The sequence below is a fragment of the Neofelis nebulosa genome, chromosome 11 (assembly GCF_028018385.1).
Source record: "Neofelis nebulosa isolate mNeoNeb1 chromosome 11, mNeoNeb1.pri, whole genome shotgun sequence".
Classification (NCBI taxonomy): Eukaryota; Metazoa; Chordata; class Mammalia; order Carnivora; family Felidae; genus Neofelis; species Neofelis nebulosa.
Window position 1 is genome coordinate 26,002,687 of NC_080792.1, and position 17,571 is coordinate 26,020,257.

The 17,571-nt window shown below is 52.6% G+C and overlaps 1 protein-coding gene across 10 annotated transcripts in view; it reads right to left on the reverse strand.

Annotated features, from left to right (window-relative positions):
- CTIF (cap binding complex dependent translation initiation factor) overlaps positions 1 to 17,571 on the reverse strand; it is a 294,493-nt gene that overhangs the window by 87,821 nt on the left and 189,101 nt on the right. For 8 of the 10 annotated variants that reach the window (XM_058692173.1, XM_058692164.1, XM_058692171.1 and 5 more), the window contains 2 exons: positions 3,866 to 4,358; positions 981 to 1,280 (listed from right to left, as the gene is read on the reverse strand). In XM_058692173.1, the coding sequence (XP_058548156.1) occupies positions 981 to 1,280; positions 3,866 to 4,358 (793 nt within the window). The remainder of the gene's footprint in view (positions 1 to 980; positions 1,281 to 3,865; positions 4,359 to 17,571) is intronic. The other 2 variants (XM_058692168.1, XM_058692170.1) reach the window with 1 other exon arrangement.

Consider the following 17,571-nt stretch of genomic DNA (forward strand, 5'->3'; position numbering starts at 1 on the left):
GTCACACGGTCGCCCTTGTTCAGACAGACCCGCAAGTGGTCTCTGCCCGCTCTGCACCCCTGCTTTCCAAACCGCCAGGCTCTAGTCTCACCTCACCTGGGCTGGAAACCCAATTCACATCTCAACTAGCCTAAGGTACAAAGTCACACTACAGAAGACTTTTCTCCAGCCAAGAGGCCCCAGCCATGGTGGCCATGCCGGGCCACCAGCTACCTCTCCTCTGATGCCACCAGTTTACCGGCTACCACCCGTGACAGAAGGGCAGGGATCGGCCCCAGGCTCGTGGGACGGAACGGCGCTGGCCTTAGTCTGCGCACCCACACCCATACCGACACTGCACGCTCACGGTCACGAAACCAGCACTGGATGCGGGGAACCCATGGAGGAAGAAGTGAAAAGGGGGGAGGAGGGATTTTGAGCGGGAAGGCACCGAGGAAGAAGAGAGTCTTAGGTCGCCACACTTCCCCTTTGCCCTAAGAGTGGTTTCAGGAAGCCCAGTGTATCGGCAAGAAGATCACACCTTTCCTGCTCAAAGCCTTTGCACCTTCTGCTCAGCTCCAGCCACACCACCTCCAGGGCCTGGGGGTGGTGGTCTGGGGCGGGAGGAGGAAAGGTGAAGTCTACACCCGGTTCACGTCCGCTCGGACGCAGAGAGGTCAAAGCACAGAGACTGGTGAAGAGCAAGCATCAACTCTCTTATCGTGGAAATAGAAAGAGGGAAAGGCTGGTTAAACACGAAACACCTATACAATTATATTGGCCCATTGTAACCATGGATCACTCACACAAACACACGCAAATCCGGCCACTCATCCCGTGCCCCTCAAGTGCCTTTTTATTTTCTATAATTAATCGGGCAAGGGTGGAACTTGGGAAAAGTTCAACTGTGGTCAGAATCTGCAGCCTTCTCTCTAGTAATAACCCACTGGCGGGCGCGGCGGGGCGGGGGAGGGGAGGCTCAGCTGTCGGTGTCCGGTTACCTGAAGCATGTTGAGGAGCAGGCTCCGGAACTTGGTCCCCTCCACCATGAAGAGTGCCATCTTGTCGCAGAGCTTTGCGGCCGTAAAGGCGAAGCTGCGGTCGGACACGGCCTTCTGGTAGATGGTCCGGACGATCTCTCCCAGCATCTCCTCGGAGTTGGTCGAGTTCTGGGCCTCCTCCATGAAGGTGGTGAGCTTGGCATCCACGTCACTGCTGTTGTTCCGCATGCTGTTGAGGATCTCAATCAACTTGTCCATCTTGTTCTGCTGAGGGTTGGTGGTCTCCACGGCCACTTCGTCCTGGGGGCGTGGGAGACAAACTGAGTCGTGCCTGAGTGGAGCCGAGGATACCACTGGGGGTGGCCAGTGGAGGGAGGCCTGCTGCCCCCAGCAAAGGACCCAGCCCTACCTTCATGAACCTGAGGTCCGGTCCCTCTGGGAATGCTGACCTCCACCTAGGACCCCCAACCACCAAGGCCCTCTGCTGACCTTTTTCTTGGCTCTTAGGGGCTGATCTTTCTTGCAAGTTCTAGCTCTTACCCAGGATTCCCACATATATCGGTTCTGTTTGTGTACGTGCCCATCGAAGGTCTCAAGCTAGGAATGACCCGATGGGGCTTGTAAAAGATGAAATAAGGTAACAAAACAAAAAACTGGGTCAAAGAGAAAACGAGGGCAGGAAGGAGGAAAGTATTCAAAATGCCTGCTATATTGGTAAAAGGTGCCCACGGAATGGCCACCTTGCTTTCCAGGCTCCCAGATCTGGATAAACACGGCCCTGGTTTTATGTCCTGTGGAGACTGTGCTGGCCTTCTGTAACAAACGCTACACCCCGGGGAGCCCTCCAGTGTGCCACTAAATGGATGGGCACTTCTAAGAAGGAAATTTCAGACAGCAGCTAACTCTACACCTTTAAGAAGGTTCACTGCACGTAGACCAGGCCTGGACAGATCTGATAGTCTCAAAAGTATTTACTCAAATACAATGGATGGGTGGCCAAGAATGTGACTGCCCTACCTACTGGGATGGGAGATCAGGGAAGAAGGGCAGCGTCAGGGACAGAAAGTGGGGTCCCGCGCTTGCCCTCCTATTCCCAACAAGGAGAGCTCTAGGCCGGGAGGCACAGACCAGAGTTCTCGAACCTGCTTTCTGCCTCTAGCTGTACGGCTGTGGGCAGTGGTTTCACTCTCTGGGCCTCAGTCTACTTCCTGGGAAGATGTGGCGGCTGGATGATGTCGAGCTTCCCCTGAGCCCTACTTATGGCCTTAGCCAATGTCCTGCTGCTCTGGGAATCCGGGAGGCCTCACCTAAGGGGAGGGCTCGAAACCCGTGTATGGGTGCTATGGACCTATCTTACCCGTTCTAATCCCTTCCTTATCCACCCCACTGCCCCACCATCTGGGCCCCCGGGCAGTATATAAAGTAAGAACCACCCAGGAGGTCTTTACGCATGCCATGGCACTTAATCTCCATAGCCTGTCCGCAAGGTGTGCGGTATTGCTCTCATTTTACAGATGAGTCAACTGGGGCTCAGAGAGGTTAGAGGACTTGTCCAAGGTCACCCAGCCAGTCAAAGGCAAAGTGAGGAGCAGCAGGTTGTTTGCTGGACCCTAAAGCACCAGCTACGTTTAGTAGGACTGGAGGGAATTTAGTGAGTAATCCCCTCTCTGTGGCCAGGCTTTGAGGAACGTGTCTCAGCGGGTCTTTAGGAGGACCCTACGCACTGTCACCACGCTGCTCACTACATGCCACTGGCCTGGTCTCCAGGCTCCCACCTTTGAGAAGGAAGGAAATGAGGGAGGCTCTCCCTCTGGACCTCACAGCTGCTTCCCCCACCGGGGGCAGCGGGGCGGGAGCTCGGGGCTGTGAAGGACACAGGTGCAGCTTCAGGCATTGGCTGGGGAAGGGGTCTGACCTGCCTTGTCCTGCCCGAGTGTGGACCTGGGCTTGGCCTTTCAGGCAAAAGGGGGAGGAAAGAAAGCAGCAGTGAGAGGCCAGAGAGAAGCCCAGAACTTCGAGCTCCGCAGAAGCCCCACAATGAGGACTCTGTGGGGAGGGCTGGGGGCCAGCCGGCCTTTCTCAGGAGCAGTTCCTCTCCAAGGTGACCTTTCCTGCATCCCTGGCAGGGAAGGGGGGCCAGGGTGAGCACAGTGGACACGATGCTGCCGTCGACATAGCCTTATCCCTTTGCTAGAGGCTCAGGGACACGTCCCCTTGAATCAGCGAACCAGGCTCTGGGGGCCACGGTCAGGATACAGTGAAGAAAGAGAGGCTGGTGGGGGTGGGGGCAACAGTTACGAAGGCCCTTCCTCTCAGGGCTGGTGTCGGAGCAGAGTCGGCACCCGTATGAGGCTGGGGTTGAGGGCCTCCTTCAGTTTTGTCCCTTAGACGCCTCCTGGGCTGCTGGCGGATCAAGGAGGAGAATGGCAAAATCGAGACCCGCTCGCACTCTGCCCAACTCACCTTTGCTCTCGACCCTGGTGGGGACCACAGCTGGCTGGCGCTTACCTTGGGGGGAAGCATCCGTCCTTATCGTACAAGCTCCCAGTCTTTCCCAAATGCCCTTTAGCACTGTCAGGGCAGTGTTGGACCCCAGAAAATGCTGGAGGGAAGAACCAAGCCTTCCCTGCACGCTTCCCATCCCCCTCAGGTACATGCTTCTTCCTCCCCTTCCCTCCCAGGCTGCGGGCTCGTGCCCAATGTCCACCTCGGCCTCTTGGGGGACCAGAAGGTGAGGAGCCGGAGGGGGTTCACGTACGGGCCAGTCCTCCGGTGGCCAGCAGTCCCCCAGGCAGTGGTGGCCGCCTCAAACCCGAGCCCGCCTACCAAAGTGCCTACCTCACGATGTCTTCCCTGGTACAAGAGAACAACGAAAATTCATTTACCGGTACCTTTTCTTTCAGCCTTCGCCGCAGCCTGTCTTTGGAAGACTGGAGCAGGGTAATTTTGGGCCGCTCCCCGATGCGCTCGGGAATAATACTGTCTTTACGCTTTGTCTCGGCCTCTGGACCCCCCGGCTGCGGTGGGGGCAGCCTCTCGGAAGCCACTGAGGCTGGGGCATCAGGGCTGCGGGGGGGCTCGAGGCCGCCGTGCCCGGTGTCCCCCAGGGCATCCTCAAGTTTGGGGCTCTCCACGGTCACGGTCTCTTTGGCATTGCGGTGGGCGCCTGCCTCCCCCTTGTCGCCTGGCGGGTGCTTCATGTTGCTGTGGTGCCAGCGCCGGTTCTGGCTGTAGCCGTGATGAGTGGGCCTCCCTGAGGGGTGAGGCACCGAGCCCCCCTGGTAGGATTTCTGGTGGTCCCTGTTGTGTTTGGCACTGACCGGCTGGTGGTCACCATGCTGTTGGGGCTTGTTCCCTCCCGGAGGCCTCTGCTGCCGTCTGCAAACCGAAGAGGAAAGACAGAGGGTCACTGGGAGGATTGTTCAGGGTCCCTGTGTCCAAACGCTGGGCGAGCAGTTCACGGAGCTGTTCATGTATTTGTTCTGTCTACCCCCTTACTGGACACGTCCTCTGTGCCCGACTCCGCGGCAGGGCCTGTGGACACAGCACAGCACGAGACAGACGGGGGGCCTGTGATTACAGAGGAGTCAAGTCAGTCCCTGAGTTCGAGTCGTATTTTCTGCCCTTATTAGAATACACACCAGCACACGCGTGGGGAGCCAAAGTCACACGATGCGTCAGAGCAGATCGTGAATCCTCCTGACTCTGACCCCAGCCACCCAGCTTGTGCTCTTGATGCACCTGTTACCATTTTGGGACTCCTCCCAATGCGGTCTACGCACATTCCGGAGAAGATACATACATAGACCTGTATCTGGTGACAGCTATCCTGTGAATCAATTTTTACCATCATGGCTCTTGTGAAGTTGTATCATTTGTTCAGCAACTTTGTGTGCGTGTGTGTGTGTGGGGGGGGGGGGTACACTGACATTTTCACCCCCAAGCCCACAAACAAAATATGCAATAAGAAACTGTTATGCACTCAATGGTGTGTCCCCACCCCTTCAATTCACATGTTGAATACTCAACCCCTAGTACCCAAGAATGTGACTGTATTTAAAGATAGGGGCCTTGAAAGAGGGGGTTAAGTTAATCCGTTAGGCCGTTAGGGTGGGCCTCAATCCAATGGGACTGCTGTCCTTATAATAAGTGGAAATCTAGACACGTAGAGAGACACCAGGGACGTAGACACAGAAGAAAGACCGTGTGAAAATACAGTAAGACAGACATCTGCAAGAGGAGAGGCCCCAGAAGAAACACACCAAGAAGACACCTCAGTCTTGGACTTCCAGATTCTAGGGCTCTCAGAAAAAAAGATTCTGTTGTTGAGCTGCCCTGTCTGTGGTATTTTGTCACGGGGGCCCGAGCTGACTAACCCAAAAGCGACATTTGACTCACCGATTTACCGGACACACTATTTTCTAAGCCAGAGAACATGACAATGGAACAAATCTGGGGTGTGCACAGGAGGTGAACCCCAAACATTTTGATCCATCTCTGGAAGCACTCTTGCGCTTACCCCACAGTGTTTTCCACGCCCTGACTTTATGGGATGTGCAGCTGGAGAACTGCGACTTGTCCCTTGGTGGGGACAGCGGACCTTCACGGCACTGAATTTCATGAACCCAAAAAAGGCACTGATTTACTTTGAAACTATTATTACTTATATAAACTCAGTTTCAATGTTCACTTGATAATTTCGTGCCCGTGAAAATCTGGAGGCATCTTGGACTGAGGTTAAACATATCATTTTTTCCATTAAAATTAACGAAAACATTTTTTTTTCCATTGAAAAGCTTTCCCTCCTGGCAGGGTTTTCAAGGGGAATTAAAGTTATTAAGTGGGAGACAGGTGTATAGTGTTTTGTTTCCACACAAATGGTAAAGACAACACATCGCATGTTAGAAGTAGAAATTAGGGTGTTTCTGGGGGGGGGAAGTTTGACGATCTGTTACAAGAGCCTCTAGTACATGTAAATTGCTGCACCTTGTTAATTCCACTTGGTGGCAATTTATCGAAAGGAAATAATCAAAAGCCTTGCACAGGGATGTAGGCACAATTTGTGCATCGTGGCAGTGTTTAACAGTGAGAAACAATGTGGAATGTTAAGAACCTGGTGTTAAGACTTCATTCTGGTTGATGGAAGAAAGCATGTGTTGTCCTATGTGTAGCATGGTGCTACTTTTTAAGGCAAATATTTGTATGCATAGAAAAATCTGGAAGGAAAGGCGCCTGGGTGGCTCAGGCAGTTAAGTGTCCAACTCTTGATTTCGGCTCAGGTCGTGATCTCACAGTTCTGTGTGGGATCAATCCCCGCGTTGGGCTCGGAGTTGGCACCACGGAGCCTGCTTGGGATTCTCTCTCTCCTTCTCTCTCTGTCCCACCTCCGCGCTCTCTTTCTCCCTCTTGCACACTCTCCCTCTCTCAAAATAAATAAATTTTAAAAAACTTAAAAAAAAAACACAGAAAAATCAGGAAGGAAACACATCAAAATGCTAACAGTGGTTAACTGTGGGGGGTGGGATGAGGATTTTTCTTTTTTACTTGTGTTTTCTAAAAGAACATGAATTTATTTTTCTAAACTTTTTACTGTGAGATAATTACAGATTCGTGTGCACTCGTAAGAAACAATACAGAGAGATCTTTTGCATCTTCTACCCAGTTTCCTCCCATGGTAACATCTTGCAGAACTCTGGTACAAGATCACAATCAGGATTTTGACATTGATACAGTCAAGATACAGAACATTCCCATCACTGCAAGGATGCCTTCCTGTTGCCCTTTTATAGCCACACCTACTTCCCTTCCACCACCTCCTCTTGAGCCCCTAGCAATAAGTAATCTAGTCTTCATTTCTACAATTTGTCATCTCAAAAATGTTATATAAATGGAATAATTTATAATCTGTTACAAGAGCCTCTAGTACATGTAAATTGCTGCACCTTGTTAATTCCACTTGGTGGTAATGTTACATACGTTACAGTATGTAACCCGGTGGGATTGGCTTTTTCCACTCAGCATCATTCCCTGGAGATTCATCCAGGGCGTTGCACGTATCCATAGTTTGTTCCTTCTTACTGCTGAGTAGTGTTCCACAGTGTGGATGTATTAGCGAGTTTAACCATGTACTCGCTAGAAGGCATCTGGGTGGGTTCTAGTTATTGGCTACAGTGCACAAAGCTTCTATGGACATTTGTGCATAGATTTTTGTTAAGTTTTCATTTCTCTGGGGTAAGTGCCTGGGGGTGCCATTACTAGGTCATATGGTAGCTACTTAGTTTAAAAAGAGAACTACTGAGGGGTGCCTGGGTGGCTCAGTCAGTTAAGTGCCCGACTTTGGCTCAGGTCATGATTTTGAGGTCTGTGAGTTCGAGCCCCGCGTCGGGCTTTGTGCTGACAGCTCGGAGCCTGGAGCCTGCTTCAGATTCTGTGTCTCCCTCTCTCTCTGCCCCTCCCCCACTCAAGCTCTCTCTCTCTCAAAAATAAATAAACATTACAAAAAAAAAAAAGAGAGAGAGAGAGAGAGAGAGAACTATTGAACTATTTTCCAGAGAGATTGTATCACTTTACACTCCCACCAGCAACACACAAACTGTTCTCAGTCATTACGTCTGTGGATAATTTTCCAGGCCCATTTTTTCTCTGCTCTACATTACAGAGTCTGAGACCATGTATGTTAGATTTGCTGTTATGGACCCCCAGGTCCCTGAAGCTCAGTTCACTTTTTTTTTTTTTTTTTTTTTTTTGGGTCTATTTTCTCTGTGTGGCTCAGATTAGATCTTTTTTTTTTTTTTAAATTTTTAAATGTTTATTTATTTTTGAGAGAGAGAGAGAGAGTGCAAGCAGGGGAGGGGCAGAGAGAGAGAGAGAGACACAGAATCTGAAGCAGGCTCCAGGCTCTGAGCTGTCAGCCCAGAGCCTGACGCGGGGCTCAAACCCACGAACTGTGAGATCATGACCTGAGCTGAAGTCAGATGCTTAACCGATTGAGCCACCCAGGCGCCCCGTGGATCATTTTTATTCTATCTTCCAGTACACTGGTTCTTTCCCTTGTCCCTCCATTCTGCTGTTGAACCCACGCATTGAGTTTTTAATTTAACTATTACGTTTCATTTGGTTCTTTGTTATAGCTTCTATTTCTTTGCCAAGACGTGATTTTTCATTTGTTTCAAGCATGTTCTTTTGAAGCATTTTCATGCTGGCTGCTTTAAAATCTTTTGTCAGAGAATTCTAACACTTCTGTCATCTTGGTATTGGTGTCTTATTGTCTTTCTTTACTCAGTTGAGATCTTTCTGAGATTTCCGGTTGAAACCTGGACATCTTCAGTATTGTGTTACCAGCCTCTGGGCTCATGGAGAACTGTTTTAGCTGGCTTCCTCTGACCTTGCTTCCAATAGTGGAAAGGGTTGCCGTGCCCTGTTACTACCGAGTGGGGAGTACAGGTCGGGTTCCCTACTGGGCCTTCTGTGACACCCCAAGGGAGGCCCGCTTTACTGCGGTGCGGGGTTGGGAGTTCGGGCCCCTCACACCGATGCCTCCCTGGCGGGGAGGGAAAGGGTGCGTATTGCTACTCTCCACGTGGCCTCCACTGACACCATGGTGGAGGGGGAGCGTGGAGCCTTGTACCTGGTGGATGGGGGTGGGACTCAAGGCCCCCATGTGGCCCCCACTGACACAGAGGAAGGGGTGCTCAGTGCCCCACAGGGACGAGTCCTAACTCCTCACTCGGCCTCTCTGACGCCACCCTGGTGGAGGATTTGGGCGCCTCCTCAGCCTGGTGACTGTGCTCGTGTGGGTCAGGCCCACTGACCTCTGCTTGTGTGGGTCAGGCTGGAGCCCACATTTTTCCTGGGAGGTTTGCCTAGAGTAGAGCATTACTGTCCGGGAGTTTCCTGTCTTGTAAGGTTGCCCCTTTCCTGGGCCTTTGGCGAGAGAGGGCAGGCTTTTGTTGGGGATTTCCGGTCTGCCTGGGCCTACTGGCATTTCTGGGTTGCCAACTTCTTTACCTCCAAGTCTGGGATCTGTGAGGCCAGGAAGAAAACTCTGGTAAGTTACCACCGTGTCGTGGCCCGAGTGCCATGGTGCCCAGCCAGTCTGCCTGCTTTCCACCTTCTGGAGTCCTCTTATGTCCATTTTTATATAGGATGTTCAGGGGTTCTAGTTGTGTGTATTTATTTTAATAATTTAAGAGTCATGGTAGAAACATCTGTAGAAGCCTGGTACATTGAACTGAGGCCGGCTGACCGGGTGTGCCCTGGGCCCTTCTCATGAGGCCTGCCTGGTATTTTTCATCACTGGGTCTGAAGTACATACTGGGTACAAAAAGCCGTGCTGCCCCGATACGTGGGTGCAAAAGGCTTCTCCTCTAACACCCCTCACCTCTACCAGCACACCTAAGCCTCTAGTTTTACTCCCCAATGGCCTCATTCTTTTTGTTTGTTTTCATTTTTCATTTCTTTAATTTCAATTAAAAAACTTTTTAAAATGTTTGTTTTGTTTTTGAGAGACGGAGAGCAAGCAGGGGAGGGGCAGAGAGAAGGGAGATACAGAATCCGAAATGGGCTCCAGGCTCCGAGCTGTCAGCACGGAGCCCGACGCGGAGCTTGAACCCAAGAATGGTGAGATCACGACCTGAGCCGAAGTCGGACGCTCAACCAAGTGAGCCACCCAGGCACCCCTAATTTTAATTTTTCTAAAGTTTATTTATTTATTTTGAGAGAGGGAGAAAGCGTGAGTGGAGGAGGGGCTGAGAGAGGGGGGAGACAGAGAATCCCAAGCAGGCTTTGCACTGTCAGCACAGAGCCCAGTGCAGGGCTCCATCCGACGGGACTGCAAGATCATGACCTGAGCTGAAGTCTGCCACTTAACTGGCTGGGCCACCCAGGTGCCCCCTCTCCAGAATGGACTCATTCTAAAAAACAGTAATCATCAATGGACCAGTGCCTTAAGTCCTGGAAGACTGTCAGTTTGCATTCACAGCAGAGCAGGGGTAGAGAGCACAGGTGCCCAGGAAAGCGTGGGGCCCCATCTGCAAAGTGAGTCACTGAGTCAGTTCTTCCCAGGGATCACCCATTGGCCTTCAGACTGCCCAGACCTAAATCCAGATGCCTGAGACACAAGTCAGCTCAGAAGCCCGCGGCCCTCACCTGAGAATCACGGACTGACCTACACTGGGAGAGCCACTGGGAGAAATTCCAAGGCCCTCCCAACTCCTCAGGGAACCACACGCCTGTGACATTTTGTGAATCCCCCCTACTTTTATTTTTCAATTACTTTCAAAGAATTCACCCTTTCTCCTTCTACCCTCTTTGTTCTCTGAGTATGAGTAATATTTAAGCGCAGAGAAGAACCTTGGAAATTCCCTGGCAGATAATGCTTGATTCTCATGACTTTTCCCATCCTTATTTAGAAAAATTGTGGTGCCTGCAGCTATGGCCCAAGGAATGCCCCCAAAGGATGGTTGACCAAGTCCTTCCCAGCATCTGTCTTGAAACTGTCTGGCTTCCTACTTGCTATTATCAGGGATCTCCCTCTCTCTGCCCAACATCCTCCTTACCCACCCCCCCCCCCAGCCCCAAACAAAACAAAACACATCAAATCAAATCAAAACAAAACAAAACAAATCAAATCAAATCCTCCACCTGGAGGAGAAAGGAGCTAATTTTTACATGGCTGGTGGTCAAGGGCTCAGAAAGAAATTAGCCAGGTCTTGCTGAGACTCTCCTGTTCTTGCCGGAAATTTTGGGGGGCCTGGAATTCCAAGTCATTTTAGTTTGCCACTCCTTGGAGCCAGCTCTGCCAGCAGAGCAGTGACCAAGAATATCCAGGTTGTCGGGCATTTAGTGGGTGTTCTCAGACTCGCTCTGCCTGGGTAGCAGCTCCTTTGCACACAGAGTGCTGTCTGCGGACAGGAGGGGAGGCCTGCGAGTCCACCCGTAAGGGGCCCCTCCTACTGGGCAGGCAAGACCAATGGAGTCAAAAGAAAGAAGGCTGCTGATATGGGGTTGGATGGCAAAGGAGATTGGCTGGGGGCCCCTGGGGGGCGTGGAGGGCAAGAAAGAGGCCAGATGCCATTGGAGGCAATGGGCATGAAGGCTTTTTGTTTCTTTTTTTCCTCCTTCCTGTTCAAGGCTCCCATTAGTTCTCGGGGCCACCGACTGCTGGGACCAGCGTCTATGTGCAGGCTGGTCGAGAGGCTCTCTTCCCATTTTACAGATCAGCCAACTGAGGCTCAGGGAGGCGAAATTCCCCACACCCTCAGGAGTGTGCCCAGGCTGACAGCTAGCCCAACACCCGTTGCCCACCTCCTGTCCGTCCCCTTTGCCCTAAGATCCAGCAAAGGAGAGAAGGGCCGAGTTATCGCTGATATCTGCTGTGGCGATGGCCACGTGAGGCCCACATCCTTGGCCTGGGAAAGGGCTGAGAGAGCCCTCGCCACTGGAAAAGACTAGGGGCTGGGCCTTGGCCCTCAACAATGGAGACCCAAGCTTCCCTGCTCTGGCCATTCACAAATATTTGTCAGCGGTTGCTGGCCGGGCTGGCCCAAACCAGCTCCTCTCTCTTCTGTGTTTGTTGGCCCTGGGTTTTGTCGATACCTTCCTGTAGGGGCCAGCTCACTGCTCACCCCAAAACCCGTGGGTTTAGGTTTGGCCTGGCTGGGGATGAGCTCCTTTGGCTCCTAGGGGCCAGGCAGGGAAGTATTTGGTCCCGGATACACAGACGTGTGGATCCAGGTTTTGGAAACACAGGAGACATGCATTTTTTTTTTTTTTGTTCTGCAAGCGAAAAAAGGGGCAAAAATCCACCTCCCTCTCTGCTTGTTATGTTCTAATGTCTCTGGGCAAGTTTTCTCTGGTGGTCGTGGTAGTGGGGAGAGGAATGGCTTAGGAGAGAAGATTAATATTCCATTTGTGTTACTGGTAACACCTGCTGCTGGGAAATAATGCCTTTATTTTTTTTTTTTTTGGAGAATGGAAATTATCAGGATGCTTCTTCCACCACTCATTTAGTTTATTCTTCCTTCTTGGGGTTCTGAAATCAGACGTCTTGTTTCACTCTTAAGACTGCACTCTTTTATTAAAAAAAAAAAAAAAAAAAAACACAAAAATAAAAAAAGTTCTCCACACCACAGCTGCATTTTCGGAGGTGGGTGTAGGGAGAAAGACTTCAGATTTTGTTTTAAAGAATGATTCTAGCAGCAGTCCAAATGCAGACAAACGTCTCTCTGTTCATTTTTTATTTCATAATTGTTCCCAACTAGATATTCCGAGGGCCACTGACTTATTATGGTTCTCTCCATGTCGGACACTTTACCACATAATTTGTAGGTCTGCTTAAAAATTTCTGAAAGCAAAATTCCTAGGGCAAGTGGTTTTAAAACTATGCATGGGCTCATATTTCTTGCCTTCAGGAAAAGTGATGACTGCTTATTACTCGCTTAGGCGTCCCCATTCCTGCCCACCTACACACGCCCTGTCCGGGGTCCCACCTTCCGCGCCCCAGCCACAGGGGCAACACGAGAGCGGAGGTGAGGCCGACAGGCGCAGGCACAGGGGTTCTCTGCAGCTCTGGGGCCGCTTGGCTTAGCGCAGGCATGTGGGGCCTGGAAATCAAGGACATGGCCACACACACACACACACACACACGCCCACCCCCGTTTGCAAAAGACTGGGATGCCTCCTAAGGAAAACTGTAGGGGAACTTACTTCCCTCTTCAGGGAGCCAACGGAGGGAAACGCCACTGGCTTAGCAAAGGGACCAGCATCACGGTGGCCTCTATTAACTGAGCACCTACAGTGCCCAAGGGGCTGGATGAGATGATGTAAATCTGCCGGGTCTGTTCTGCAGGACCCTCCTCGGCAGGCGTATCTGGGAGACTGCAGCCAGCTCAGAGCCTGGCTGGGTCACTCGCGGCTGTGTGGCTCTGTGTCCGTTCCCAGCAGTGTCAGCCGCCACCCTCAGGGGCGGCTGTGAGGATTACAGAGTGACAGCGCGATGCTTTCACAGATGAGAAAGCCAAGGTTCAGAGAGGTTGCCTTTTGCCCTCGGGCTGTCCAGCTAGTTAGTGACGAAGCCTGTACCGGAACTCTGATCTGTGTCTCTACTCTAAGGTCCTGCCTGAAACGCTACATGGCCGGCCGGATGTTACGGTTACTCATCTGAGGTCTTCTTGCTGTCTGGATAGCTGGGGAACCACCCCACCTGATGTCCCTGTAATTACCAGGCCGCCATCCCCATCATGGCAATGAGAGCAGCGCATTACTGGCTGGCTCGCTGAGCACCAGGCCTGCTCCCCACACTGGGCTCCCCGGACAGTCCCTGGAGGGGAGTGCCCGCACGCTTCAGGAACACCCCCCGTGGCCTTGGACGGCCAGGAGAGTTTTTGGCTCTCCTGCTCCAACAGCCTGTGGGGCTCTCCCTGTGCTCAGGGCCGGGTAGAAAACAATCCAAGACTGAGGTCTCTGCCGGCTGAGGCCGAGGTTCGTGTAAGAAGTTCGGTATTTCACTGCACGGATCGAAAAGCTTTGGAATCCAAAGGTTTACCTGGCCAAGGGAATGCTCTGGAGTGGAAAGGAGAGGGGCTAATCTGAATGGTACCTCTGTGCCCTGAAGGCAGAGGAAAGACTTTTCCAGTTAACAGGGCGCACGTACAAACGACTGATGAGAGGCAAGGCTGATTCATGTATTGCTTCATTAATTAAACATGTCCTGAGATTCCGCTCTGCCTGGAGGTTAATTGGAGGTGTGTCAGTGGGCTTGCCCAAGGCCACAGAGCTCCTGGAACATTCTGAGGGGAGCAGGGGCTGTGGATTGACCAAAGCTGTTCAACTGTCCCTCAGGAGTATCTCAACGCCTTTCCTAATCCCATCTGGGCTCCAAACAGCCTTCTTCAGCTCCCCAGAGGCCCCCTCTTCAGACTCCTAATGTGATTACAGCCTGATACCCTCATCCACGCCACTGAATGGCCTTGTGCGTTCTTCTTGTATGGCCTTAAGAGCAACCACTTCCTTAGGATGGGGCAGACCCTCTCCAAACCTCCCTTGGGAAATGGGGGCGGCGGAGGTGGGGGGGATGCTGGGCATTGATTCATGCATGCCTCCAGTGAGCCCCACAATGTGCCAGGCCCTGGGGACACAGCGATGACCCTGGCACAGGGCTATGCCCTCATGCAACTTAGGATCCATTTGGAGAGACAGACACTAATCCATTCATTACAGAAATAAGGTAACTGGCTACAACCAGGGACAAGAGTCATGAAGGAAAGGAAGCACAGAGTAGCACAGAGTAGCACAGGGGTCCCTGACACTCTGGTCCTAGAGGCAGGACAGACCTCATAATTGGTGGGACCAAGTGCAGAATGAAAATGTGGGCCTCTTGTTCAAAAACTACTAAGAGTTTCAAGCTGACCCCGGCAGAACATTCATTAAACCCAGTGCAGCCCTTCTGAGCCCTGCCCAGAGCAGCCCTGAAGGATGGGACAGGAACTGAGATAATTGAGAACATAGAGTAAAAGTAATAAACACAAGCTAACATGTATGAAGCACTGACCTTGTGCCAGGCATGACTTTCACTTAACCCTAAGAGGGAGGGACTCATTTTACAGAGCCAGCCTCATTTTACAGAGAGGTCACGAGCCACAGAGAAGGTAAGTACTTGTCTGAGGCCACACAGCTTGCAAGAGGCAGAGCCTGAGTTTGAATTTAGGTAGTGTGACCTCAGAATGTGTACCCTCAACCACTACGCTCTCCTGCCTCATGGACTTGAGGCCCGTTGCGGGGTCCTAAGGGCCCGGGGCAGCCTGCACCACTGCTGAGCCACTGAAATCCAAATCCAAATCCAGAGGATCCCAGGCCTTGGCCAAAGCCAGTGGGGGCAGGGACTGCGGGCTGGCAGCGTGTGGCGGAAGCAGGGCTAGATATGCAGAAGCAAAGGCCAAAGGCTGAGCCGGAGGCCACGAGGAACAGGGAAGCTGAGGCCCGTGAGAGGGGAAAGCCTGGGAGGGCTCTGGACTGGGCCCCGAGTCGAGGTTTGGAAATCCGGCTTCCAGCCTTGGCTCCGCCGTGTCTGGGGAAAACCACAGAAGCCACGTGTGGCCCTCGGGTTTCCATCTGTGCTGGGAACAATCCTTTCCCCACAGTCTGCTAGTTCCCGTGGCTGGGAGGTTGCGTTTTCGGGGTGGCCCTCTGGCTTCGCTGCTGAACCCTGGGGGAGGGAAGCAGGAGCTGCGGGCTCTGGCCACCTTCCTCCATCTTGGGGCAGCAAAGAAGGCCGTGGAGGAGTGGTCTTCTTTGGGGTATAAGCGGCAGATCCCGGGTCTCGCTCAGCTGCCCAGGCATTTCTCAGGTGCCCCTCCCAACAACCCTGGTAATCCAGGGCTTGTGGCCAACTTCTCGGTCACTTTTGGCACATGGGCAGACTCCTCAGATCTCAGTATTCCCATCTGTAGAATGGGAATACCAGCACCCCACTCGAGGTGTTCCCTTAGGTGAGTTCCCCACCTTGCCTGCATTCCTGCCTGGGGTCACAAGGCTGGTCAGAAATTAGAATACAATCAAGGCCAAGAGAGCATTTGGGGAACAAAGGCACATTATAAATACAAGGTATTATTTTTGCTCCAGGGTGAATCAGGCATTCCAAGAATCCTTGGCCTCACACGTTCTTAGGCAGTGTGATGTCATGGGAAGAGCATGCGGCTGTCCCGGCAGAGTGTTTCCAGAAGGTGGCCCTCGCTCTTCTCTCCTGCCCAGCCGAGCCCCTGCCGTCTCTCAGGTCTGCCCGTGGACCCTCAGTGCAGCCTGCTGGCGAGTCCGGGCATCCCCTGTGCCACGTGTCCATTCTGGGTGCTCACTCAGAGGCGGGCAGACATCAGCCATGGAAGCCGGTTAAGTGTCAGCTGGGATGTTCCCTTTTCCAGCCCTAACTCCCTGTGGCTACACTGACCCAATCATGTGAATCAACGCGGGGAAGCCAAGCCTGGCTGATGCCACCTCTCTGGAGGCTTGAGACTCTCGCTCGCTTTTCCTAAAGAGCCGAGGAGGCCCAGCGACGGGTATGAATTTGCACTGTATACCTTCCACCACAGCCCTTGGCTGCCCAGAATAAGAAGGTGCTCGACACAGACTTTTCCAAGAGGCAACATATTGTCGGAGCTCCAAGTGTGGACGTAGGAGCCAGCCCCCTAGAGCTCAGATCCTGGCTCTGTACTTCCGGCCGTGCAACGCTGGGCAAGTTCTTTAACCTCCCTGGGCCTTAGCGTCTTCCTTCTTAAGATGGGGACAAACAGATTATCCATCTCTTAGGTTCCTGGGAGTTTGAAGGAGCTGTGGTGTTTTATTAGCGTCTGCTTGTAACAACAATATGTTGTGGGCTTTCCAAGTAGCATGAATCCATCAGACGCTCAGGAGTGATGAACATCAGCACACCCACAGTACAAGTGGGAGAGCTGAGGTTTGGAGGAAATAGGCTGTTTCAAGTGCTAAGAATCAAGGAGGAACCCCCAGCACATCCAGCTCCTGGCTTGTGCTCCAAATCTGGCCTCTAAGGGCTACAATCCGGACGTGGTTTCTCAGGATGGATTTCTTCACTATGAAATACACTGTCATCCTAAGAGAAGCACTGCCCGAGGGGTCCCCACAGGCATGGGGGCCACCTCCAGTGACTTCTTTCACTCCCAGGCTAATGCCGGGCCACCACAGCTGGTCCCACATGGCCTCGCTTACCCCACATGCTGACTTCAGAGCACATTTGGGAACTAGCCCTATTTCGTGGCCATCTCACCATCTCCACGAGGGCCGTGGAACAGCCCTCAAACTGCAGCGGGTAGGACACGGGAAGGAGGAGGAAGAGAAAGTCTCCTAAGAGTTTTTAAATCCCTGGTGTGACCAACTGCCGAGCCCTTCTGAACCATGGGGAAGGAAGCCCAGAGGCACAGCCTGAGTGCCCATAATGAAGAAACTTCCTCACAGGGAGAGCTGCCTCACAATAACGGGGGGGGGGGGGGGGGGGGGTGCCTGGGAATGTAGTGAGCTCCCTGTCACAAGAGGCGTCCAATTGCTGACCAACAGCTATGGAGACCTCCTCTCCTGAACCTGCCATTTCTGCAATTAGCACCTCCTCCAGGAAGCCCTCCTGGGTCTCAGCAGTCATCCCAGCAGTCCTCACTTGGAGAGGCAGCATGATGCTGTGACAACCTGGGAAGAGGACACACCGGGTATACCCCGATTTGGCCCACATCTAGCCAGGTGGTCTCAGACACGTTGCCTAACTTCTCTGTCCCTCAGTTGTCTTATCAATCAAGTGGACCCCGTGACTGGAAAACAGGAGAGAGGCGGAGCTGAAGGTAATGATCTCAGGGCTGGATGATAAACCTTGCCCGCTCTCCCTCTGCCTCAGCCAGCCCTGGGAGGGTACCGCAGGCCTTCTCCGCTAGCCCTGCAGGCGTGGGGGAAGGTGACGGAAGACGGTTCCATTATGGGAAGCAGAGCTGCCCAGGGCAGTACCCGAGCAGGTTTGGCTTTACGGTTACAGAGCATCCCTGAGCTTCTGGGCTCCCCGGGAAACACTACCGGCTGCCTGCCCACCTCACTCCAT